At 33.7% G+C, this 12,633-nt stretch overlaps 1 protein-coding gene across 5 annotated transcripts in view; it reads left to right on the forward strand.

Annotated features, from left to right (window-relative positions):
* Window positions 1-12,633, forward strand: part of CSMD3 (CUB and Sushi multiple domains 3) — a 1,331,483-nt gene that overhangs the window by 577,759 nt on the left and 741,091 nt on the right. For all 5 annotated transcript variants that reach the window (XM_070477231.1, XM_070477232.1, XM_070477233.1 and 2 more), the window contains one exon: window positions 8,697-8,821. In XM_070477231.1, the coding sequence (XP_070333332.1) occupies window positions 8,697-8,821 (125 nt within the window). The remainder of the gene's footprint in view (window positions 1-8,696; window positions 8,822-12,633) is intronic.

Consider the following 12,633-nt stretch of genomic DNA (forward strand, 5'->3'; position numbering starts at 1 on the left):
ATGTCCATTGAATCGTTGATGCCATGCAAACATTTCATTCTCTGTCATCTCATTCTCCTGCCCTCAATCTTTCCCAGCATCAGGGTCTTTTCAAATGAGTCAGCTCTTCGCATCAGGTGGCCAAAGTATTGGAGTTTCAGCTTCACCATCAGTCCTTCCAATGAACACCCAGGACTGTTCTCCTTTAGGATGGACTGGTTGGATCTCCTTGTAGTCCAGGGGCCTCTCAAGAGTCTTCTCCAACACCACAGTTCAAAAGCATAAATTCTTCAGCACTCAGCTTTCTTTATACACCAACTCTCAAATTCATACATAACTATTAGAAAAACCATAGCCTGACTAGACGGACCTTTGTTGACAAAGTATGTCTCTGCTTTTTAATATGCTGTCTAGGTTGGTCACAACTTTCCCTCCAAGGAGTAAGCATCTTTTAATTTCATGGCTGCTATCAATATCTGCAGTGATTTTGGAGCCCAAAAGAATAAAGTCAGCCACTGTTTCCACATCTATTTGCCATGAAGTGATGGGACTGTATGCCATGATCTTCGTTTTCTGAATGTTGAGCTTTAAGCTGACTTTTTCACTCTCCTCTTTCACTTTCATCAAGAGGTTCTTTAGTTGTGTCCAACTTTTTGTGATCCTATGGACTGTAGTCTGTCATCCTCTGTCCATGGGAGTCTCCAAGCAAGAATATTGGAGTGGGTTGTTATGCCCTCCTTCAGAGGATCTTCCTGACTCGAGTATCAAACCCCTGTCTCCCATGACTCCTGCCTTGCAGGCGGATTCCTTATCCACTGAGCCATTGGGGAGCCCTGACATATAGCATACATTAACTTAAAAGTACTTTCACAACCATTATGTTGTTACTAATTATAACATTGTTCATGTCAATATTTGTTTTGCTCATGAGTATACTTATATGCCAGAAGTTTGCACGCTTAGCAATAATAAAGGCATGCCTTGAACACAGAGCTTATGACTTGCAATTTTGTGTTCTTCCTGCCTCACTTATATATCTGCATTCTTGCATTTAAATTTCTCCTTAACACAGTCCAAATCTAACTTTCTGACATTATATTTCCATTTCTACTGTATTGTGTTACAGCATGCCAAACGTGCCTCTTTAGAAAATATGTCAGTTTAGTTGTGTGATGTGTACTTTAAAAAGAAACATTAAAAAACACAGACTACTGTTCCCTGAAATTAACCATTTGCTTAAGGCAACCAGTTCTTCCAAATGTCTATACTTTATCAGGTCAGCAATATAGCACATGCTCTTCTCTCTTCCTAGAATATGTTTGCCTGTGAGAATTCTATCCACTCTTCAAATGGACTTTCATCTTCCTGGGTTTCCCATAACTTGTGTCCATATTCTCTTGTTCATATGGTTTGAATGATATTCACTTGTGTGCTTCTCTTACCACAATACTGGACTTTATTTTGCTTATTGGAGACAGATATAGTCTTCCTGTATTTTTCATCACCAATCCAACAGCAGTTTAGATACTTAAGAAAAGCTTGATGAGTTGAATTTGGGTAAATCTGTATTGCAGCCTTCTCTGATGTTATGTTTTAAGACCAGTGCAGTTAAGAATTATAATACTATTGTCCCTGTTGAAAGTTGTTTCTCATCTCTTTGAGAAAGTTCCTTAAAAAGACATCTTACCTAGGCATGAAAATAAAGAGCAATACAAGCATATATACTCTTATTGTGTGGGGCTCAGACTGCACAGGGCAATATCATGATGTCAAAACACTCTAATTTTAAAAAGTCTTTGAAGTTGTATAAATATATAGAAGAAATAGTAAGAATAGATTTTTGAAAGTTACTTCAAGTATGTTATCTAAGCTGATAGGACATTTAGGAAATAACAAAATTTTTGACATGGGAAGGCAATCTTAAAACAAATAACAAACCTTAGTCTATATACTGTGCACACTTTCTGAGTGTATAATTTTATGTATTTTGTTGGCTTTATCCTCATAGTTTCCTCATTACTGGAGGGTAAAAATGGAAAAACAAGCTGTTATTGCAATGTTATACTAAAAATGTTGAAAAGAGAAGGTGATATAAGAAATGGTTTAAGACTACACTTCATTTAATCTTTTGTTGAAATAACATTTAAAATATACATAGAAATATATTAAAACATTACATTTATAGTATAATTTTTCTATATCATTCTTAGTATTTTAGTTTTGAGTATTGTGCTGATTGTCTTGTGATGAAAAGATGGCTGCTATTACTCTTGCTCTAGGTATCAATCATTCTTTTAAAGAAGGAAGAAGGAAAACTGGCAAAGATTTTTCTCTTTTTGAGTTCTTGTATTTTTGTTGAGCATGAGAAGTCTTGACCAGCCATTTCATTGGCCAAAAATGGTTGTCCTACACACCTTTGATGGAGAAGGAAATGGTAGCCCATTCCAGTGTTCTTGCCTGGAGAATCCCATGGACAGAGGAGCCTGGCTGACTAAAGACCACAGGCTCACAAGAGTTGGACAAAACTTAGTGACTAAACCTACCAACCACCACACACCTTTGAAACAGCTAGTAGCTTAGCAAAATGAAATCAGCATAACTGGTTTAAATTAAGCATGAGACTTCCTGGGGGTGTCATGGAAATCTAGAAAATATACCTATATCCTAAATAAGGTATGGTTCTGTTTGAGGGGTAAGGAATAATTGTTGAAAGGGAACAGATAAAATCTGCCAGATATACAGGGTATAGAAACGCTTTCTATAACTTAATCTCAACTTTGTTCTCTAATCTCATATATCATCCCTTATCCCTCATCTCACTCCCACTTCAACTTTCCACTTATACACACACACACACACACATATATACACAGACTGTAGCCATAGTTGTTACTTGTTCTCAAACTTTTGTGGTTCCCCAAATCTATCACCACTGTAACCCCTCGGAGTTTTCTAAAGTGCATTCCTTACCTAGAAATGGCTTTCCTATTTATTGTTTGGCTATATCTGCTCAGTTTTCAGTATTAAGCTAAGGTTTCAACCCGCAAGCAATCCTTGATTATGTGTCTCTCTTTCTTCTTTCATAGCAGTCTCCACCGTTATGATATGGTAGCACATTTTATTTTATTTTTCCTATTTGTCTCCCCTATATGTCAATGAATTCTGAGAGGAGAGTCTCATATCTTCTTTTGGTATTGTGTTCTCTTTGTCAGTACCTAACATATCCCAAAGAGTACAATAATCATAATCAGCAAGTTTTTCTATTTGTTGTTTCTGTATAGTATTTGAAGAAAAAAGAAATCCTTTTAAATATAAATGGTTTAAGCAAGCAGATACTCACCTATTCATGATCAAGCTTTTGGCCTTGATTATCTATGACATTTGAGGTTGTCTGTCCTACATAAGCAGTGAATGTATATTGAATAATTTAATCAATGAAAATTCTTTGCAAGTGTAGATGTTTCTGTCTTGGATTACTAAATAGGTAGTAGTAGAATGTACTAAGATTGGAATTTTAGGAAGACAAATGGATCTCAGGAAAGGCAAGTTCAATTTGGAACACTTTGAGTTTGTGATCTTGCTGTGAGATACTCAGACACTCAGGTCATTACAGAAAGAGATCAAGATTTGTTAACACTCTCTAGGTACCAGGAGAGATCTTTGACTTAGTCATTGAAAGCCTCAATAAAGTTAAAAGACTGAAAAAAAGACAGAGGGTGATTGCAAAGAAGGGAGCAATTTAAATGAGAAATTAGTATCAAAATGAGAAATTAATATCAAAGCAACTTTAAAAATCCAATGCATTTGGAAATTAAATGTCCACTTTTAAATGATGGGTATATCTAAGAAGCCATAAAAGGAATTTTAGAAAATATATATGACAGAATAAAAATGGAAACATAATTTTTCAGAAACTGTTACATGAAACTAAAGCTGTTCAATGCAGTTAAATAAATGTGGAATCTTGAATAATCTACGAAAACAAATAATGGGCACAAGCATAAAATTTTGTGAAATTTGAACAAAATCTGTACTTTAGTTAATACTGCATCACATGTTAATTTCTTGTTTTTTACGCCTTTGTCTAGTGTAGTAAAAACTGTATTTGCATATATATAAATAATATGTATTGTATATATATATATAAGTATATATATATACATACTAGAAACTGTGAATTTTTGGCTAGCTGAAAAAGTATGACATTTTGATTCCACTTGTTTGAATAAGTATGAATAGAATGCTAGATTTCTAACTTATATTAACTCATAACTTTGACATAGTTGCATTTATTCTGGCATATAATATCCCTGCTAAAAGTCTAAAAAGCATATTAGTGATTTTTGAGGTCATTTTAGTGATAGTTATTTTCTACGTGTTTAGTTTTTTTTTTCTTTATAGAAATGTTTTTAAAATGTTTTAATTTTTAGGTCATCTTTCATGTTTGGATAGTTTCTAGTAGTATAGTGATAATTTTGAAAAAAAAATATACACCTTCTTTAGTGATAAATTTTTGCATCTGTCAGGAAGTTGTCTAGATCTTTAAATGAACCAAAAATCAATAACTGAAAAAAATATTAGTTACAGATTTACTGTTTATGTCATTCTCTCAAGATCTCCTGCTTCTTATTTCTTAAATCTTCTTTGACTCAGATACCATCCTTTGTTCTTCCTTATCTCATTTTTTTTATTTGTATGAAATTATATTAGCTATTTGATTAAAACAGGAAACATTTATATATCTTGAAAACTCATATCTTCTTTTTGTGACAGCTTTGAGGTTATAATGTGTTTTTGCAATAATAAGTGTAATTTTTTAAAAATGTGGTATTATTTACACATAGGCTAGGTCAACGATTGTTTTTCAAACTACGCTCTTGTAGATCACATGCTTTATGATTTGATATTTTCATATTGAAAATGTATTCAATCATTTATTTCAAAATGTTCTATCAGATTATGTAACCTACTAAACTGGAATGTTTTATTCAACCTGGCAGAACAGATATCTCTTCATTAGTGACAAAGAAATTGCAGTGAAAATTACAGAACTTGTATTCTTTTACTACTTCCCTTGACATAAATATTTTTAATGAAACACTCTCTTTAATTTCAACTCATGTTAAAGCAGTTCATAAAATAAAATTGTGTTTGTTATAGGTACCCATTTTCTGAATATTATTGCCCTTGGATTCTGCTAAAGAGGCTGCTTATTTTACTAACTTCTGCTTTCTCTATGTTGTTTTTTACTTTTATATTTTTGTTTTAGAGTGTGTTAAAGTATAGCTATGATCCTGGATGAAGGTGCTTTCAGATCCCCAAAGAAGAGTCTTTGTTCAAAAGTAGGGAAGAAATTAATGGCTTTCACAACTATTTCTGTGATTTAGAAATATAATTGAGTGTCCCAAATGTGTTTGCCATTGTATACTTTATAAATGATATTTCATATCATTATCATGACAGATAAGGATGCTGAGGCTTAGAGAGATTGTTATTTTCTCAAAGCCATAAAGCTGGCAAAGGGTAGAGTTAGGATTTGAAAGATCTGAAGTTTAAACTATTAATGTCAGCTCTAAACTACCTCCCCCAGTGTATTAATTGATGTTAAAAAAAATGGAATTGTTCATCTTTGGTGAGGGGTAAGGTAGAAAGTTGAGACTATCACTGCCGGTCTTTGGTATAGGTGTAGCAGCAAAGCACTTAAGTGTTTGTTATAACAAATTGTCTATCTTCAAAAGAAGCAAGCTAAAACACTTGTTATTTAAACAAGATGCAATATATTGTTTTTAGTAAGAACAGCCTGGTTAAATTAGAATATTATAGTCATCTGTGACAAATACAGTGCCCTTGATGGAATCTTTAATTTAGTTTACTAATTTAGTTCATTAGGTTCTGGGGGCCAGACTTCTGTGAGCCAGATCTTGTACTAAGGTCTCTTTTTTAATGTTTTACCATCATTAATTTCTAACAGCTACACTGCAGATGGTGACTGCAGCCATGAAATTAAAAGAAGCTTGCTCCTTGGAATAAAAGTTATGACCAACCTAGACAACATATTAAAAAGCAGGGACATTATTTTGCCAACAGATCTCCATCTAGTCAAAGCTATGGTTTTTCCAGTAGTCATGTATGGATGTGAAAATTGAACTATAAAGAAAGCTGAGCACCAAAAAATTGATGCCTTTGAACTGTGGGGTTGGAGAAGACTCTTGAGAGTCCCTTGGACTGCAAGGAGATCCAACCGGTCCATCCCAAAGGAAATCAGTCCTGAATATTCATTGGAAGGAGTGATGCTGAAGCTGAAACTCCAATACTTTGGGCACCTGATGCAAAGAACTGACTCATTTGAGAATACCCTGATGCTGGGAAAGATTGAAGGCAGGAGGAGAAGGGGTCAAAAGTTGGATGGCATCACCAACTCAATGGACATGAGTTTGAGTAAACTCTAGGAGTTGGTAATGGACAGGGAGGCCTGGCGTGCTGCAGTTCATAGGGTCACAAAGAGTCAAACATGACTGAGTGACTGAATTGAACTGAATTGAAACTTCCTAGTATAGATCCCATCTCCTTGAGAACCATGATTACTCCAAGAGGCGGTATCAAATTCCTACTTCTGCCTCTTTCTTCTTAACATTTATTCTTCAACCAGCAGATGATATGGTCACTTTAAAACATTAAATGTCATAATGCCATTCCTTTGGTCCATAGTCCTATAACTATTCCTCCATTCTCCCAAAGTAAAAGTTACAACTCTTACTATGGTGTACTGATTTATAAATGATCTGCCCTCAGTCTCTTTTCTTCCTTAACTTCATTTCATACCCCTGTCCTCTTAATTTGTGTACTCTAATCACATTGCATTCTTTTTTGATCACATTACATTATTTTTGTCCCTGGAATACAATAAATGTGTCATGTATAAGAGTTGAGTACATGACTACCATTTTCTTCTCCAGAATTACAAGCAATTTAGATAGCCATGACAGGGAATGTTAACCAAGAATGCATTCGAGTTAGGTTGCTTCAGTTGTGTCTGACTCTTTGTGACCCTATCTTCTGTAGCCTGCCAGGATCCTCTGCCCATGGGGTTCTCCAGGCAAGAATATTGGAGTGGGTTGCATGCCCTCCTCCAAGGGATCCTCCCAACCCAGGGATCTAACCCATGTCTCTTAGGTCTCCTTCATTGGCAGGTGAGTTCTTTACCACTAGCACCATCTGGGAAGCCCTACTCAAGGATAGCTTTGTCCACTTATAGGGATACAGTATCTCTGGACTTGGGTATTTTGGACAAATCTGTATTAAAATGTGTATTAAAGATAAACATTTCACTTTATATGAAATATATATATATATATATACCCATATATACATACATATGGGTATATATATATATATATATATATATATATATATATATATACCATAACTCAAGTAGTTTAGGTCAAGGGTTGGCAACTGTGTCCATCCTGCAGACTAAACCTAGTCTACTGGCTTTATATATTTATGTGTGTAAACATATATATATATATATGTGTGTGTGTGTGTGTGTGTGTGTTTGTATATACATGTATATATGTATGTATACATATATATGTATGTGTGTGTGTGTGTGTGTGTGTGTGTATACACAGCCAGTAGACAACATTTAGCCTGCAGGATGGACATAGTTGCCAACCCTTGACCTAAACTACTTGAATTGTGGTTCGACTGGCATACCTTTCTCTGATTAATCTTCCTTTTAAACTGCCCTCCACACTGTTCCAGAGATCTCTTGTAGCAACACAAACGTGATCATGAAATTCGCCTGCATGACATGCTAAGGAAGTTGACCAGGATGTTCAGGCACTGCCTGGGTGAGAGGGTACAGGTAATGTTCTCCAGGCACAGAGGGCAGGGAGAATCGTGCAGACAGAAAACAGCATGGCATGTGCAAAAACTGTTAGCTTTTACAGGTGTTAATGACATGTTGCATTGTGTTAGAGATGAGGTGGAGAAGCTGCCAGGGACTATTGCTAAAAGGAATTTAAACCATGTTAAGAAAATAGAATTTTGTTATTTTTTCCCACTGATAAGTTGCTGTTTAAGGATTTTAGGGGGAAAATGCATGGTCAGTTTATTTCAGAAAAAAAACATATACACACATCCATGGATGGACATTGGAGAAGGAAATGGCAACCCACTCCGGTATTCTTGCCTGGAGAATCCCACGGACAAAGGAGCCTGGTGAACTACAGTCCATGGGGTCGCAAAGAGTCAGACATGACTGAGCGACTAACACACACACATATGGATGGGCAAATACGTGTCCAAGTAAATACCTATGTAAATATCTGCTAAAGAAGTACTGTCATGTGGTATGAACACACGCATTGGAATTCAAGTTTAGAAGTCTACTCTGCTTCACATTTACCACCTACTTAGGATGGGAAATTTAGTCAGTTTAGCTTTGGCTTCTACAACTAATAAGAAGATAATTAAACTTGATGAGAGCTTTCTACAGTTCCTACTGATATCAGCATGTTATTGATTTGCAGTAGATTCATATTTATGATTTTTATTATATATTTGTACAAGTCATATTTTCATATTTTGGTTCCCCAAAAGAAAATTTTTTGTCACTGTGGGACATTTTTCACCTACTTGATACTGCCAGTAGAACTGGAACCTAATGTTATATGCTTCTAATACTGTTTTTTTAATCCTTTGCTCTATTTTAGCCTTGGATCAACTGTGCAGTTCTCTTGTGATGAAGATTATGTCCTACAGGGTGCTAAGAGCATCACCTGCCAAAGGATAGCTGAAGTTTTTGCTGCTTGGAGTGATCACAGGCCTGTCTGTAAAGGTAAGGAAGAGTCTTTAAAATAAAAATGCTTTCTTAACACATTTTAATAGTGTGAATTCATTCCATTGAGTATAAATTTCAATTGAAACTTTGAATTGGAATGCAGGAAACATTTAGCTCATGTATTTGACATATTATTGAAAAAATGAAATAGGCAAACCACTGTGTCAGATTCCCAAGCAGTTTGCAGTCTAATAATCATATGGTAACAGATTGGAACATTAAAATATGTAATACAGGCAATGATAACTCTTTTTGCCTTTTTAAAAAGGCAAACTCACCCTGTATAGGAATTAATGTAGATATGGAATTTTAAACAATAATTGCACCTTCATTTGTATGCTTTGCCATTTTAATTGTTTAAATGTACAGTAGTCATGATGTCAGTGGCAGTGGAGGTGGAACACTTGTTCTATAATTAGTTAATTTAAACTAAGACAAATCAATGAGTTCTCTGTCTTTTCATATTACCAGTAACTGCAGATAAGATTTACTTACACTGACTTTCTAAGAATTATTTTCATATAAATCAAATGAAGCCCTTTTATTCTAAATTTTATTTAGCGATATTTGAAAAGAAACACCTGATTCTGTCTTACTGGTGCTCTTGTTGCTTGTTTGTTGCTTTTGTAATTTTTAATAATGGCATCTCTGCATATTTCAGTGTCTTAGTACTCAAAGTTACATTAGCGCTTCCTCTCCCTGAGGGAACATTTTCATTCAGTTGCCCCACCCTCTAGAGTCCTCTCAGACAGATTCTGGTGAATAGAGAAAAGATAGATTTGAGAGCTATTGTAAGAGGACAAAGACAAAGTATTTGACAACTAGCTGGATATGGAAGGAGAAATCGTAAGAAGGAGTTAAAGATGATGAGACTATGAGACTAAAGTCTATGAGACTAAAAAATGATGTTATGCTGTTAGTAAGTATACAAAAAACTGAAAAGTGAAATTATATAGGCAATTTCATCATAGACTTTATTTTTTAGGCACTTAGTATGCATCAGGCAATGTGCTAACACCACTGCATATACTCTGATTCATTTAAATCCTCTAAAGAAACCAATGGAGTAAGCATTATCATCTCCATTTTAGAAATCAGTGTTGTGAGACACAGAGATATCCAGTCACTCTCCCAAGCTCAAATGTTTGGAAAATGACAAAGTCTTTAAGAATGATGTCATAGTTTGTGGAGAGAAGTCCAATATCAGATCACTAAAGAGGGAATAGAAAATAATAAAATGGAAGCAAATAGTTATATTCTACTCCCTTGGCAATAATAACCCAAAGTATGAAGAAAAGAGAGCCTAGATTTTTCTTGGGTTCAAGTATTTTTATTTACTTGTTTATTCCTTACCTTTCTCATTATCAAAGGCTTACAAAATTCCATATGGTGAAATAACATTAAAAATATTATTTCAGAGAGAATGAAATATATTTATTAATATTGAATAATAATGGGAAACTGAGATAATGAAAAAATAAGATAAAATATGATCCTAAGGGAAGTTACATGATCCTAAAAAAAGCTTATTTGTACAAGTTGGTAAAAAACATTAAAAAATTATGGAAATATATTTGATTTACAATGCTGTGTTAGTTAAAGTTGTACAGTAAAGTGATTCAGATATACATATAGATATTTATTATTTTTTACATTGTCTGTCATTATAAAATGTTACAAGATAATTGATTATAATCCCTGTTCTATACAGTAGGTCATTGTTGGTTATCTATTTTATATACAGTAGTATATATATTTTAATCAAAACTCCTAATTTATCTTTCTCCCCAGACCCATTTTGGTAACTATATTTGTTTGCTTTCTGTCTGTGAGTCTGTTGCTGTTTTTTAAATAAGTTAATCTATATCCATTTTTTAGATTCCATATTTAAATGTAGAATACAGTGTTTGTCTTTGTCTGATTTACTTAGTATTATGATTTCTAGGTTCATCTGTGTTGTGCAAATGACATTATTTCATTCTTTTTTTTGGCTGAGCAATATTCCATTGTATGTATGTACCACATGTCTTTATCCTTTCATCTGTCAGTAGACACTTAGGTTGCTTCCATGTCTTGACTATTGTAAATAGTCCTGTTATGAACTTTGGGATGCATGTTCAAATTATGTTTTTCTCCAGATAGATGCCCAGAACTAGGATTTTAGGATCATATGGCAACTCTATTTTTATACCTTTGAAAGAAGTGCCCTACTGTTCTCCATAGTGGCTGTAGCAATTTACATTCTCACCAACAGTGTAGTGGGGTTTATTTTCTCCCCACTCTCTCTCCAGCATTTATTATTATTGAAGTTTTGACTTGAATTTCTCTAATAATTAGTGATGTTGGGCATTTTTCATGTGCCTGCTGGTCATCTGTATGTCTTCTTTGATGAAATGTCTTTTTAGATCTTCTGCCCATGTTTTGGTTGGGTTGTTTGTCTTTTTGATACTGAGCTATATGAACTGTTTGCATATTTTGGATATTACTCTGTTGTTGGTTCCATTGTTTGCAGATATTTTCTCCCATGTGTAGGTTGTTTTTTTGTTTTGTTTATGTTCTCCTTTGTTGTGCAGAAGCTTTTAAGTTTTAAGAAAAAAAAAATTAATGGTTTACATGTTAAATGTAACAGCTGCTAAAGAAATATAAAAAAATGTACAGTTTACATGAAAACCATTGTCTATGAAATATGAAAATGACACCCACAAAATCAAACTTATTCCTGGCTTTGAGATATGAAATATCTTGCTTTGTTTTTTATAAAGTGGACACTGAGTAAATAAAAATTGTGGTAATTACTCTCACCAATGTCCCGACAGTGAAAGAACAGTACGCTGTTTAAAGTTGATTTCTTATGATATTCTCCACTCAAGATATAGTTATAAGAGACAAAAGTGAAAATTAAGGTTTCAAGATAGTGTGTCCACATATCTAGTTTTACATAAATTAAATGTGTGCATTTATTTTATGGAAAAAAAGAATGGGAAAGTAGAGGACAGATTAAAGAAAAAGAGATTAATGCAGGAACGAAGTCTCATATAGAACAAAAAATTATAGCCAGATCATTAATATAAGGTTTACCTAGAGTGAGATTGATATTATAAACCATCTTTTTCATTCAAGACTCTCATTTCAATAAAAATAATGATTCATATTTACTATGATGGTAAATTGCTCAAAGGCAAAACTAGTATTATATTATTTTGTTATTTTTTATAAACCCAGTAGTAGAAAGAACAGTTCTGTACTGACTTAAATCTCAAGAAATGCTTGTTGAATATTAATGTATATATATTTTCTTTGGTTCTAAGATACATGATTGATATATTTATATTATGTAAATATACATGCACAAACATCTGTGTGTGTGTGTGTGTGTGTATATATATATATATATATATATATATATATATATATATAGAGAGAGAGAGAGAGAGAGAGAGATACATATATATTTTCATTCAATAGTCATCAGTTATTAGTTGGAAGGTATAAAATTTGTATGTTCAAAATTCATATATTATTATTATTTCATCTTAATATTACATTTCCTACATATATTAATCATTTATACACAACTTTTATTTACTCATTGCATGCAGGGCACATGTGTGTATGGTTTATAGAAACAAAAAATTTGCTGGTAGAAATTACTGGCTGTAGTGTTGAAACAGTAATGGAGGAAACATGCTGAAATAGTAATTGAAGTTTTAAAATGACTATTCACTGTGAGTCTGGATGAAGAATAGTTTTCTAGTCTCCTGGGTGCTTGGACAGAATAAATATGCTTTTCTCCAGATAGCAGCATAAAT

Source organism: Odocoileus virginianus, chromosome 15 (genome assembly GCF_023699985.2).
Source record: "Odocoileus virginianus isolate 20LAN1187 ecotype Illinois chromosome 15, Ovbor_1.2, whole genome shotgun sequence".
Classification (NCBI taxonomy): domain Eukaryota; kingdom Metazoa; phylum Chordata; class Mammalia; order Artiodactyla; family Cervidae; genus Odocoileus; species Odocoileus virginianus.